General features: G+C 59.9%; 1 protein-coding gene across 2 annotated transcripts in view; it reads left to right on the forward strand.

Annotated features, from left to right (window-relative positions):
• The window catches only part of LOC137842521 (carboxyl-terminal PDZ ligand of neuronal nitric oxide synthase protein-like), a 30332-nt gene extending 26735 nt beyond the window's left edge, over positions 1–3597 (forward strand). For both annotated transcript variants that reach the window (XM_068656658.1, XM_068656660.1), the window contains 4 exons: positions 317–484; positions 769–934; positions 1024–1384; positions 1885–3597. In XM_068656658.1, the coding sequence (XP_068512759.1) occupies positions 317–484; positions 769–934; positions 1024–1384; positions 1885–2374 (1185 nt within the window). In that variant the 3' untranslated portion in view covers positions 2375–3597. The remainder of the gene's footprint in view (positions 1–316; positions 485–768; positions 935–1023; positions 1385–1884) is intronic.
• The last annotated feature ends 8417 nt before the right edge of the window (positions 3598–12014 follow it).

Below are 12014 nucleotides of genomic sequence, written 5' to 3' on the forward strand. Positions count from 1 at the left end.
CCCGCTGCTGCCCTGGTGCCCCCGCGCTGCCCAGGAGCAGGGACGTGGCCGTGGGGTCACCGTCCCTGCACTGCGCTGCCCGGGGCTCTGCAGGGCCCATGCTGGGATGCTGGGGGTGCAGGGGGGTGCACGGCACAGTGTGGGCACGAGGGGGGTTTCTGGCAGCGAGCAGTGCCCAGCCTGGGTCTGGGTGGCTGCGGGGGCAGCTCTGCCTCCCCAGTGCAGTGCCGCAGGGCCCCAGCAAACTCCTGGGGAGCTTCTGTCTGGCAGCCCAAGTTAACCAACCCCCCTCACCGGGACTTTTTCTCCACTCCAGGACCCCGAGAGCTGCTCCCTGTGCCCGGCTGGCTCCCAGCAGCTGCTGAGCCCTGGCAGCCCCTGCTCCTCAGCCTCCATCACGCCGCTGGCCTCCCAGCACTGCCTCCAGCTCCTCCAGCAGCAGCTCCTCCAGCAGCAGCAGCAGACGCAGGTGGCGGTGGCTCAGGTACAAGTCCTGCATTCCCCGGGGACACCCCCTGCCCCTCTCCTCGCCCTGCGGGACCGGGACGGGACCGAGCGGCCGCTCCCCGCCCGTGGGGGCCCCGAGGACCGGCAGAGGGCGCCCAAGCCCCGCGCAGAGCCGGGGGGTGCCCGGGGAGCTGCTGGGGGGGGACCCGGGGATGCTCCGGGGAGAGCCCTGGAGGAGCCGGGGATGCTCCGGAGGTACCCGGGGATGCTCCGGGGGTGCCCGGGGATGCTCCGGCCCCGCAGCCCCGTCCCTTCCCGCAGGTGCAGCTGCTGAAGGACCAGCTGGCAGCGGAGACGGCGGCGCGCATCGAGGCGCAGGCCCGGGTGCGGCAGCTGCTGCTGACCAACCGCGACCTGCTGCAGCACGTCTCGCTGCTGGTGCGGCAGCTGAAGGCGCTGGAGAGCCGGGCACAGCGCCGGCAGCCAGGTGAGAGGGCACGGGGACCGGGTGCTGCCTTGCTCCGGGGTCAGTCCCAGCACCTCGCTCACCCCGGGGCTCTCTCCGTGTCGCCGCAGTTGACCGCTCGCTGCAGAACCTGTCCCTGGCGCAGTCGCTGTCCCTCAACCTGAAGAACCACTACAGCCTGGACATCGCCCTGCCCTCCACCTCCACGCCCGCCAGCGTCCTGGGCAGCCCCGTGGGCCCCCGCTCGCTGTCGGCTCTGGGCGCTGGGGATTCCTACCTCAACCTGCTGGGCCTGGAGAGGGGCGGCCCCCGCTTCGGCAGCAAGGAGGGGGACGAGGGACTGACCACCGCGCTGGAGGGGCAGGAGGGGCTCAGCAGGCGCGTGGAGGGCTCCGAGGTCAGCGAGGTGGCTCTGCTCAACGGGAGCGGCCGGCAGAAGGCAGAGGATGCGGACAGAGGGGACGAGGACAGGTGGGGACCCGCTGCCTCTGCTCCCACCGGCCGGAGCAGGAGCACCGCGGTGCTTTTGTCACTAATCCAAAACGCAGCAGCACACAAATTAGTGTGAAGAAAATTAGCTTGATTCCAGCCAAAAGCAGCACAACAGCACAGCGCCTGCAGCAGGGTGCTCACAGCTGCCCCTGGGGAGGGAGGGAGGGCGGTGCTCTTGGTCCCGTGGCTCGAGGGTCTGTGTGCTGGCTGAGACCAGGAGGGCAGAGCTGGGCATGAAATCCACCATGTCCATCCCTGGGGACAGGGCTGAGGGTCACTGTCTGTGCTGCTCTTATCCTCCTGGAGCAAGGTGGTCAGTGCCACGTCGCTGCAGCACCCCAGCTCCAACACACACAGCAGCGGTTGCACTGAACACAAGAGGTGTCTGCCTTTTGGAGAGCCTGGGGCAGCCAGAGCAAGCCATCCACACAGGTAAGTAGTTCCTTGCCCATCACCTCCTCTCTGCTCTCGCTTCCCAGGCGGCAGCAGCCCATTCCCAAGCTCAACCCGCCGCCACCCATCCTACGCAAGAGGTCCAGCAAGACCTCCCCGAGCCTGGAGGTGGAGGCCAAGCCCGAGAGCACTGCCCACGTCAGCCTTCCCAGCCCCAGCGTGTCCAGCCTCACCAACATCACTGCCAGCTCCCTCACCCTCTTGGACTCCGAGGCGAGGACTCCTGCTTGGAGCGCTGCCTCCAGCTCAGAGCCCGTCCCCTCCAGGACCTTCCAACGTGTTCTCAGCAAGGACAGGGCTGGGGAGAACGGGCACACGTCCCCACCAGCCAGCTGCCACGACCCCGCAGCCAGCGAGGTCCTGGGCAAGGACTTGGCCGTGCTGGTGAGCCCCACGGACAGCATAGTGCCCTTCTCTCCTGCGGACGACACCTGCCTACACATCAGCTTCTCAGAAGATGAGCTGCTGGAACCGAAGCTGGACGCTGCTGTGGGGCCCAGCAGAGTCCCCTCTTAGTTGGACCACGGCGTGTGGCAGCTGGCTGGAGGCAGTCCCAGCGGCTCCATCCACACCGCTGCGCTGGGGTTGGGGGCCCTCGTGCCCCAGCTGGGTGGCAGGTCCCTGCTCTGTCCCTGCCTGCTGCACCAGCTCACACTGCCCTCCCGCTGTCCCCTGTCCTTGTCTGTCTGTCCTGCCTCTGGTTGGGGTGCCGCATGGGTCCCTGGATGCAGATGGCACTGGCTGGGCTCGCTCTGAGGCTGTTCCCAGCCAGCGGTCACCACACGGTGCTCTGCTCGCTTGCACCCTGCCCATCCCACCCCAAACATCCCCGGAGCCCCTGGGCCAGGGCACGGCAGGGCTGTAAATACTTGGACACGAGGCTCCTGCTGCTACCCCTGCCCATCAGAGCCCAGCCACCCTAACACCGTGTGCCACCCCAGCGGGTGCCTCGCTACCCTGACACCAGCCCTGTTCTGGGGATGGCAGCCTCACTCCTGCTGCCACGTCCCTGTGCGGTGGTGCCACCGCTGCCTCCCTCCAAAGGTGCCTTTTCCTGCTGCCCACACAGGCTGGGGGCCCACAGGAGGCCACAACGGGGTGATGGGGTGCAGGGGAGCCTGGGGAGCCCATTGCTGCAGCAGGTACTGCCTGCACCTTGAGGTGGGGGCAGCAGCTGCTCCGTGGGAGAGCTTCACGTACCTCTGAGCAGCCAGGGGCTGCAGGCGGACGCTGCTACGTCGTGTTGGGGCATTATGGTAGGGTTTGAGTTTGTTTGGGAAGTGTGAATGTCTGGGGATGAGTTTGTGTACTGAAGGTATAAGGAAGAAACCCAGCCCTGGGGGAACATCCAAGGATGCCAGGTGCTGCCACGCATCCCCCAGCAGCACGGGGGCTGGGGTGGGTTTTGGGAGGTGATCTTCATGTGGGTGCATGCGAGAGGGGTTTGGGAAGGTGCTAGAGGGTTGACATGGGGATGTGTCAGGAGATGGAGAATCGGAGCAGCTCTGCCCCAGTCCCGGTGCAGCAGGAGGGGGTGGTGGGACCCCAGGACCCCCCGGCTGTGCAGAACCGCAGGGCTTGGCACTGGCCAGGAGCCACAAAGCAGGAGCTGACAGCGGAGGAGCTGCGGTTGGGCTGTGCATTAGCGTGGTAGAGGCAGAGACCACTCCTTAGGAGCTAACCCACACTACGGTTTGGTAACTGACTTTTAAAGAAAATAAATGTCTCGGATTTGCAGAGCCAGTGCCGTGGTCCCTGTCCTGCTCGCGGGAAGCGTCTCGCCGCCCAGCCCTGACAGTGCCCTGGGGTGCAGGATGAGGCTGTGGAGTTCTCCCAGTGCAGTGAGATCCCAGCTGGATGCCAGAGCAGCCCCAGGCCTTGAGCCTGCTCCCCTGCCACGTGGGGAGCAGGTTCCTCAGGGACAGGGCCCGTTTCCAGAGCAATCCCCACAAGCACACAGCACCTGCACCCGATGCTGCCACCCACTGCAGCCCCCACACCCTTTGGGGCTCCCGACCAGGACGGGGCAGCCCCAGCTCCCCCTGCCCTTCCACACTCTGCTTTCTGCTCCCAAACTAAATCCTGGCCCCAAACCAAGCCCAGCCCAGGTGCACAGGGAGAGAGAGCCCCGGGGGAGGCAAAGCCCGGCCCTGTGGGGTGTGACCCAGGTGGGGACGGGGACCCCACAGCACTGTGCCCCCAGAGGGGCTGCAGCCAGCAGCAGAACGGGCTCAGGGCGAAGGCATCTTCGGGGCTCGGCCGAGGGGCGGGATGGAAACGCAGCCTCCGCAGAGACATCTGCCTGGCGGGGCCGCGTGGGGAGGGGGCACGTCCAACCCCACGTTTTATTATGCTTCCTTCATGGGAAGAAACTTTTTCCTTTGCTGTCTGGTAAGCTGCTAGCAATCATCAGGCAGGCAGGTGGTAAAGATTCATATCCATCAAACAATGCCATTTAGTTTGTAACCTGTGACTAAATCTGGTGTTAGCTTTAATTTCAGAGTCTGCTTTAGGGCTCGCTTGTTAATCTCTATGCAAAGCAGATGAAATGAATATGCAGCATTTTGGATGTAATTGTACGGCTTCAATTCAGCACTATAATTTTCCAAACAGGATCTTGCAATCAAGCTTCTATTCATTAGTGTATAAACAATTTAGTTTCTCAGCTCTCCAGTATGCCAATCATTTCAATGGAGTGAGCATCTCTGACAAAAAGAGGAGGAAAGTTTCCTTTGTGTAACAGAGGTAAAAGTTGCTCCATACTTCAGGCAATTCCCACCCGGCAGACCCAGGCCATTTTTGCCGAGGCGGCGGCATCCCAGTGCCCCACGGCACCGGCACCAAACGCTGCCTGGGGGCAACATCTCCCAGCCAGCACAACCCTGAGCACCGCTGGTTCTGCCGGCGAGACCCCAGAAGGTGAGCAGGGACCCTGTAGGATCCCTCCTCCCAAGAAGGTGAGGCTGCACAGCACCTCCTGCATCCCTGGGCTGCTGCTGGGCATCGTGGTGCTCTCCCCGTGGCTCTGCTCAGGGCTCTGCTCCCCCACCAACGTGCCCAGGACGTGGCCGTGTCCCTGTCCCTCGAAGGAGAGGTGGGACCGGCCCCGAGGCTCCACAAAGGGAAGCACCGTCGGCAGAGACGCTTCGCGCGGTCTCGGTTTCCAAATGAATATCGACAGCGCTAATTACAGGCCGCCATGCAGACAGCTTATTAGCTTGTCACAAAAAGACGGTATTGAACTCAAAGCCCGCGGTATTCACGGAGCGCAGCAAGACGCTCCCCAGACAGCACAGCGAACCAGGCAGGCGAACAACCTCCAGCAAAACTAATTACTTCCTGATTGTCTACGGCCACCCACTGGGTATAATAGTATAGACTAAATTTGGCATATACATAACTAAGCACTCGGCACCAATTTGGCGTACAATAATCATCCTCTGTGTTGCATAATTAAAATCTGATCACTCGGAATAATTATTTCATATTCCCGGCACTGGGTGAGGACTGCACGGTGCGGCGTGGCGGGGGCGCGGGAGCCTGGCGGGCAGGGATGGGACAGTGGCGACATGGCCCTGCGGACACTGCCCGCTCCCATGGCATGGGTGCCACAGAGCCACCTTCATGCTGCCCCTGTCTGGAGCCTGCTCGGGACAGGTCTGTCCCCGTGTCCCCACAGCAGCCGTGCATTGCGCTGACCTCCTGCAAGCCGGCTGCTGACCCCCCCGCCTGCCCGGCCGGGACACTCGCCGCCTGGCCCTATTGTCATCGCGCGTCTGCTAAAGGCGTTTGGAAAGACAGGGCAATAAAAAATAAAATAAAACGGAACGTGTGTGTCTAATCCATTAACTTCCTCTCGCGGGCTCCCCGGGGACCCGGTGAGGAGGAGAAAGAATACGTGGATATTGCACGCGCCCTGGCATTTTGTCCCCGGGCCAGCCCCGCCGCTGGCCGCTGCCACGGCTTGCGCCATCCCGGGCTCATAAATCAGCACGGGCGACAGCATTTCACAGCTCGCTTCCCAGCCAGGATATTGCCATTCCTGCTGATTACACGGCCAGCGCGCGGGGGAAGCTGCATCTCCCACTTCCAGGAAGGGAGGCTCCGCAAGGAAAACGCATTGATAAAAAGAAGAACGAAATCAGCTTTGTTCACGTTGCGAATCTCCTATTGTTCCTGCTGCGACCGTCGGCCGTTGCTGGAGAAAGTATTTCCTCAGCGATAAATCTCCTGGGCTCCTCAGCAGCCCTCGCCTTGGCACCAGACCCTCCTTGGGTTGTTTTGCAAGAAAAAAGCAGCTTTCACCACTACGCCAGCCCAGCACAAGAGCCCTCAGCCGCAGGACCAACCCAGCACCAATTTCTCAGCCGATTTTGGTAATTTTGCTCGTTGGCCAAGAGCAGGCAAAGTGGCATCGTGCCCCTGGGAGGGGTGTCGGGCAAATCAAGGTGTGAGCTCAGCCCCAAGCCCCTCATTTTGGGGGATGAGGGCCATTCCCAGTGCAGGGGGTCCAGGGCCATCCCAGGGGTCTCCTGCCCGTGTCTGCAGACAGCACCGCATCAGGGACCACTGGTCCCCAGTACCTCCCTGGCCCCTGCCCTCGGAGCACGCTATGGCCGGCACCGCACACGTGCTCCTGGGCAGCACGTAGCAGCCGGCATGGGCCGGGGAACGCGAGTCTGACCGGGGCCACGCTAATCCCAGCGCCGAAACGCAGAGCTGGCTCTGGCCAAGTGCTTGAAATACGGGAGTCAGGCTGACAGTTGTACAAGAAAAATAGATCAAGTTTCCAAGAAAATACAGGCGAGCTGATCTGATTTTCATCAGCATCTTCAGCTGCCTTTCGGGAAGCCCCAGCCCTCTCCTCATTCCTGGTCTCCGCTTTACAAACCACTTAATTCCTTGTTGCTTTGGAAACCCTCACAAAGACCCTCTGCATCCCCCAAAATAACGAGCAACAGATGCTGCTTTGACCTCAGCAACTTCCTGGAAACATACATTTGTCAAAATAAAAATAAAAAGATTAATGTGAGGAAGGCTCTTAAATTATAAGGAAATAGCAGACACGAGAGCCCAGGCGTGCACGCCTGCCATTTGTAACGGCAGCGGAGCACTCGGACAGGCGGAGGAGCCCGGGGCCGGCCATGGGGGGCCGGGGAGATCCCCAAATCCTTCGGGGTCCCCACACCCCTGCTGCCCCCAAAGCCAGGAGCAGCCACGGGCACTGGGGCTGTCGGTGTGGGGGCACCCACAGGCTCTGTCAGCACCACAGGTCCCAACCGAGAGATAACTCACTGCCTTGCTTCAGCTTGGGTTAGCAAAGCAGTTTGAGGGTAAATATTGAAATTTACACTTCCAGCATGAAACAAAAGCATGGAGTTGTTTATGTTGGAAAAGCCCCTTCAGATCATCCAGTCTGACCATCAACCTAGCACTGCCAAGTCCACCTCTAAACCATGTCCCTCAGTGCCACAGCCACACAGCCCTTAAATGCCTGCACCACCTCCCTGGGCAGCCCGTTCCAGTGCTTGACCACCGTCTCTGTGAGGAAATTCTTCCTGATGTCCAACCCAAACCTCCCCTGGTACAACCTGAGGCCATTTCCTCACATCCTGTCACTTACCACCCAAGGAGAAGACCAGCACCCTCCTTGCGCAGCCTCCTTTCAGGCAGGTGCAGAGAGCACGGACACCTCCCCTCAGCCTCCCCTGCTCCAGCTCCCTCAGCTGCTCCTCGTCTCATTTCCCAAATCCTTCACCAGCTTCACTGCTCCTCTCTGACCACAGCCAGCAGCTCGCTGAGGGGCCCAAAACCAAGCACAGCACCCTAGGTGGGGCCTCACCAGCACAGAGTACAGAGGGACAAGCAGCATGTTCCCAAGCAGCCCCTTCCCACACAAGGTTTAGGGTCAATTCCAACCCCACACTCCCCAGTGTGCCATTTCTCAGCTTATCTAGGGTTTCTGCTTTCTTTTACAGAGTTTTTAAAGCACTTTGCTCATGCTGCAGTGGCAGCAAGATGTGCAAGCAGCTGTCAGCCAGGACCTTTTCGGGTCAGGGTGCTGAAGGCCAGAGGGTTTCACCTCCTCCCTCTGGCTGCAGCCACCCAGCAGGTCCTAGGGCTGGCACAAGGGCAGGAGCACTGCTGAGGGCACGAATTTCCTGGGGGCTCCTTGCTGTCAGGGCTCATGACAGCCTCAGGGGTAAGTGACACGATGTGAGGTGACACAACATGGCGCCCACAGCACTTACGAGGCCTGGGGGCAGGCAGGGGCAGCTCTGCAGGCTCCATACAGGTGGAGCCTCTTTCCCCTCCCAGCTTTATAGGATCAGGCAGCAATGAGCTGTGGGGAAGGGCTGCTGCTGGGCCTGGCGTGAGGTGGGGCTGGGTGGCTCTGGGGGTTTGGTGCACCTGTGTGCAGGCCCCATCCCCATCCCGCTCCCAGCTTTGTGCTGCTGTGTGGCCCTGTGGGACCGAGGAACATCGCTCCCTCGGGGTGATTCCTGCCGGGCAGGGGTGCCCAGGTCTTGCTGGGGGTGCTGGGGACGCGGCGGTGCCATGGGGTGGGCTCAGCCTGGCGGCTCTGCACCAGCACCACAGGGTGCCGGGGTGCCGCTGTGCCGCAAATGCAAATCCTGACCCGGGCTGGGCCAGGGGCTCTGCCTTCCCCAGCACCCGCCTAATGCCTCTGGTAGCCATGGCAACTGCCATATACATTTACATATTCTTCCCGTTAATCACAGGGACATCCAAGCAACTGTCTTTGCCGGGGGTTGTTTCCATCCCTCTGAACGAGGGCTGGAGCCTCACCCACCCCACACAAATGAATCTACCACGTCCCCACTGCTAGCCTTCTAGCCCCATTTGCCTACCTGAGGAAGGAAAAGAAATGACAGAACCCAGGAGGTGCTTTCGCAGTGTGTCCTGCAGCCTCTTCCCTGCAGCTTTCGGGGCTGTGGTGGTGGGGCTGGGCCCTGAGCGCCTGGGCAGGGTGCTGGAGCCTGCGCCAGGGCGGAGAGGAAGGGGCCATTTGGGGAGCCTCAAAAACATTTTTCCATGGCATTAACGAGAGCCAGGAGCTTCCCGGTGAGCCCACTGGTGCCGGCAGGTGCGTGCGGGCGCTGCCAGCTCCCAGCACTGGTGCCAGAGGCCTCCTGTGCCAAGGGATAATGAGAGCTGTCCTGCGGCTCGGCGCAGCCGGCCCGGCTGGCTCCCGTCATGGCAGTACAGCACTGCCTCAGCCCCGGCTCCTTTTGCGCTCAGAGTTTCTCACCCAGAAGGTTTCACCACATTTTTCCCTTGTGGGGTACAGCTGGCAGCACCTCAGCACTGCCAGGGGAGCTGGGAAGGGACTCCATTTGCTGAGGTACAGGGAGGAGGAAAACCATTAGAGCGAGCCTTTCTGCTTAACTGTACCCATAAAGGGAGCATCGCATGGAGCCGTGTCCTCAGCCACGAGCTGAGCGGGGTCCTGCAGTGTGGAGCAGGGAGCTGCATGCTGAGAGCTGCAGGGACATCATCCCTGTGCTGCCTCCTCCTGCTGAAGCCTCACGCGGCTCCTGGGGGGCTGCAGGGCCCTACACCCCCAGGGGGGCATCGCAGCATCGGTGCCAGCAGGACAGCCCTGGGCACGTCGTCTTTGCGTGCGTGGAGCAGCCCGGCCCCGGCCCCACACTGCCAGTATTGCAGACCCACCGGTTTCCTCTGCCCTTTCCACCGAACCAACCCGCAGAAAGTTTTATAAACTTGAGGAAACGCGAGTCAAAGCAGAAGGAGCCCGAAGCTGAGCCAAAGCGTGACCTCAGCAACCTCCCCTCTTTGTCCAGCCCGGGACCTCGTTATTATCTGTCAGCATTTGCTGAGTCTCCTCCTTCAGGGCCACACCAGACCCTTCCGGAGGCGCAGGGCCTCGCCGCAGCCCGTGCTCCTGATGCCTGCGTTATCTCTGCTGCTTCCAGCTCCGCTTCCCCCGCCGGCGGGGCAATGCTGGCAGCACCGGGGGCTGTGTGGGTGGGGGTCACCCCTCTGCACTGCAGGGTTGGTGGCAGGACACCAGGATGAGAGCACAGAGCCCTCGCCGTGCCTCTCAGAGGGGACACGGGGACAGTGTTGGCCCCACTGTGATGCTCCCAGCCTGGCTGGAGGAGGCAGCGAGCCCCAGCAGAGCAGGGGCTGGGAGACGGCGGAGCGCAATTTGCTGTCTGAAGTATTGAGCTTGCCCGTCTGACATGAGGGCAGTGACAGGCAGGGAGTGTTTGGTGCAAAGGAAGGAAATGGAAGAATTAAATCCACAGAACTTCCCTGCTTTTGTTCTCCCTCCCACCCCCGCTCGCCTCCTTGGCCGCTTGCTCTTCTCGCTGGATGTGTACGGCTTGATACTACCCAACCAAGCTGGAAACGGGGTCTATCAGCTGAAAGCAATTTACTTTGAAATCCAGCTGCCAGATTTTCCTTCATTTGTTTACTTTTAAATGCTTTTTTAAAAGCCAAAGTACACAAGGCAGCCAAATTGCTGACATGTGTGCCGGGCCGGTACCCCGCAAACGCTGCATTCTTTCATGTCCTCCTGGGCTCAAATCCACTCATGTTTATTTAAAATACATAGAACACTTCAGCACTATTAAGGGCCATGTTTTATAGTAAATGGAAAAAGATTTCCTCGCAGGCCAAGGGGAGAGGGAAAGAATCACTTCAATTCAGTTTTGTTCTGCAGCACTTTGCCTACCACACGACAGCCCAGCCACCCACAGCTTGCCAGCGGGCGGCTCGGCACGGCACCAGCACCCGGTAGCGCCGTGCTGCGGGAGCTGCTCATCCTCCGTGGTGGCTGGCACCTGGCAGCACCGGGGACACGGGGCTCCAGCAGTGCCCAGGCTCAGGCCTCTCGCCCCAGGGATGTGCAGGGCAGCTGGACTGTGGTGGCTGAAGCAAGCCCTGAGATGGGGTTTGCAGTCACCGAGGTTCTCTGCTGCTTCTGAGCCTCTCGGGTGTCCTGCTGCCATCTCCATGCACCCGCTGCCAGCTCAGCCCAGGCCCCTTTCGTCACCTTCCCATGGCTACTCTCCTTGCTCCATCCCCACTGTGCCTCGCCTCAGGGCAGCAGGCACAGGGCAGCGTTTTTCCCCCGGGCACCCAGCACCACTTCCAGATCCCTGTGCAGACATCAGAAGGTGGCACAGGGAAATTTAGGGCCTAATTTGGAAAAACAGCTCCGATGGAAGCAGCACCACGTCACCCCTACAAGCTGAGGGTGCCTCCAGCCATGGCACGAGGGCAGCCCTTGCAGGCTGCAGGAGTGGGTGGGAGGATGGAGACATGAAGGTGGGCAGGTGGGGGTCTGCAGGAGCTCAGAGGTGGAGCAGGCAGAGAATGAGACACAGCGGGTTTACTACAACACATCTGAGCAAAAATATGATAGAGATGCTGGCACAGAGAGCAAATATTTTAATGGCAATAACAGGTAAATGGGCTATACATGGAAGTAGATAATCAAAATTAAGAATTATTAAGTGCTTTGATAATGTGGGCATTTTGGGAGGAAAGGAACATGGAAGAGGTATTTTCTAAGGCTGCCTTTCCTTAAACCATCCCTCTGTGGCTGAGATGGCCTGAACTCTACAGGGTAATGTAAGGATGCGCATCAGAAAGCGAAAATGTCAACAAGCAGCAAATAAATCCTCCAGGCTGTTGTCACTACTCGAGCTTAAAGAAAGGCAGAAAAACAACAAACATAGAAAGAAGCAAGGAAATGACTTACATTTTTAATTGAATGATCTGCTACCACCAACAGAGATGGACAGTGGAGTTGTGAAAACCTGTTAGCACGCCTCTGGCAGATCTCCTTCCTAAAAGAAACCGCTAGTGACGTAGCCAGAATTGGTCTGTTTTGTTTCGTAGCAAAAAAGTACAAGAAAGCAGAAACCTCCACTTATTAACTGTTAATCATTTAGACTGCAGCACCTTCAGAGTTTTACTGTAATTAGCCAGACTAGTAAATCTTCAAAAGGATTCCTCCAGTGGAATTCCCAGACTCTGATTATGTCATGCCCTTAACACGAAATCCCACAACTGGTTTCACTCATGGTTAGGAGAAACAAAGGCTCTAAGCGAGTGATGATGGGGAGCAGAGCAGGGTTTGCAAGGACAAGTGCTGAGC

The sequence above is a fragment of the Anas acuta genome, chromosome 20 (genome assembly GCF_963932015.1).
Source record: "Anas acuta chromosome 20, bAnaAcu1.1, whole genome shotgun sequence".
NCBI classification, from domain to species: Eukaryota; Metazoa; Chordata; class Aves; order Anseriformes; family Anatidae; genus Anas; species Anas acuta.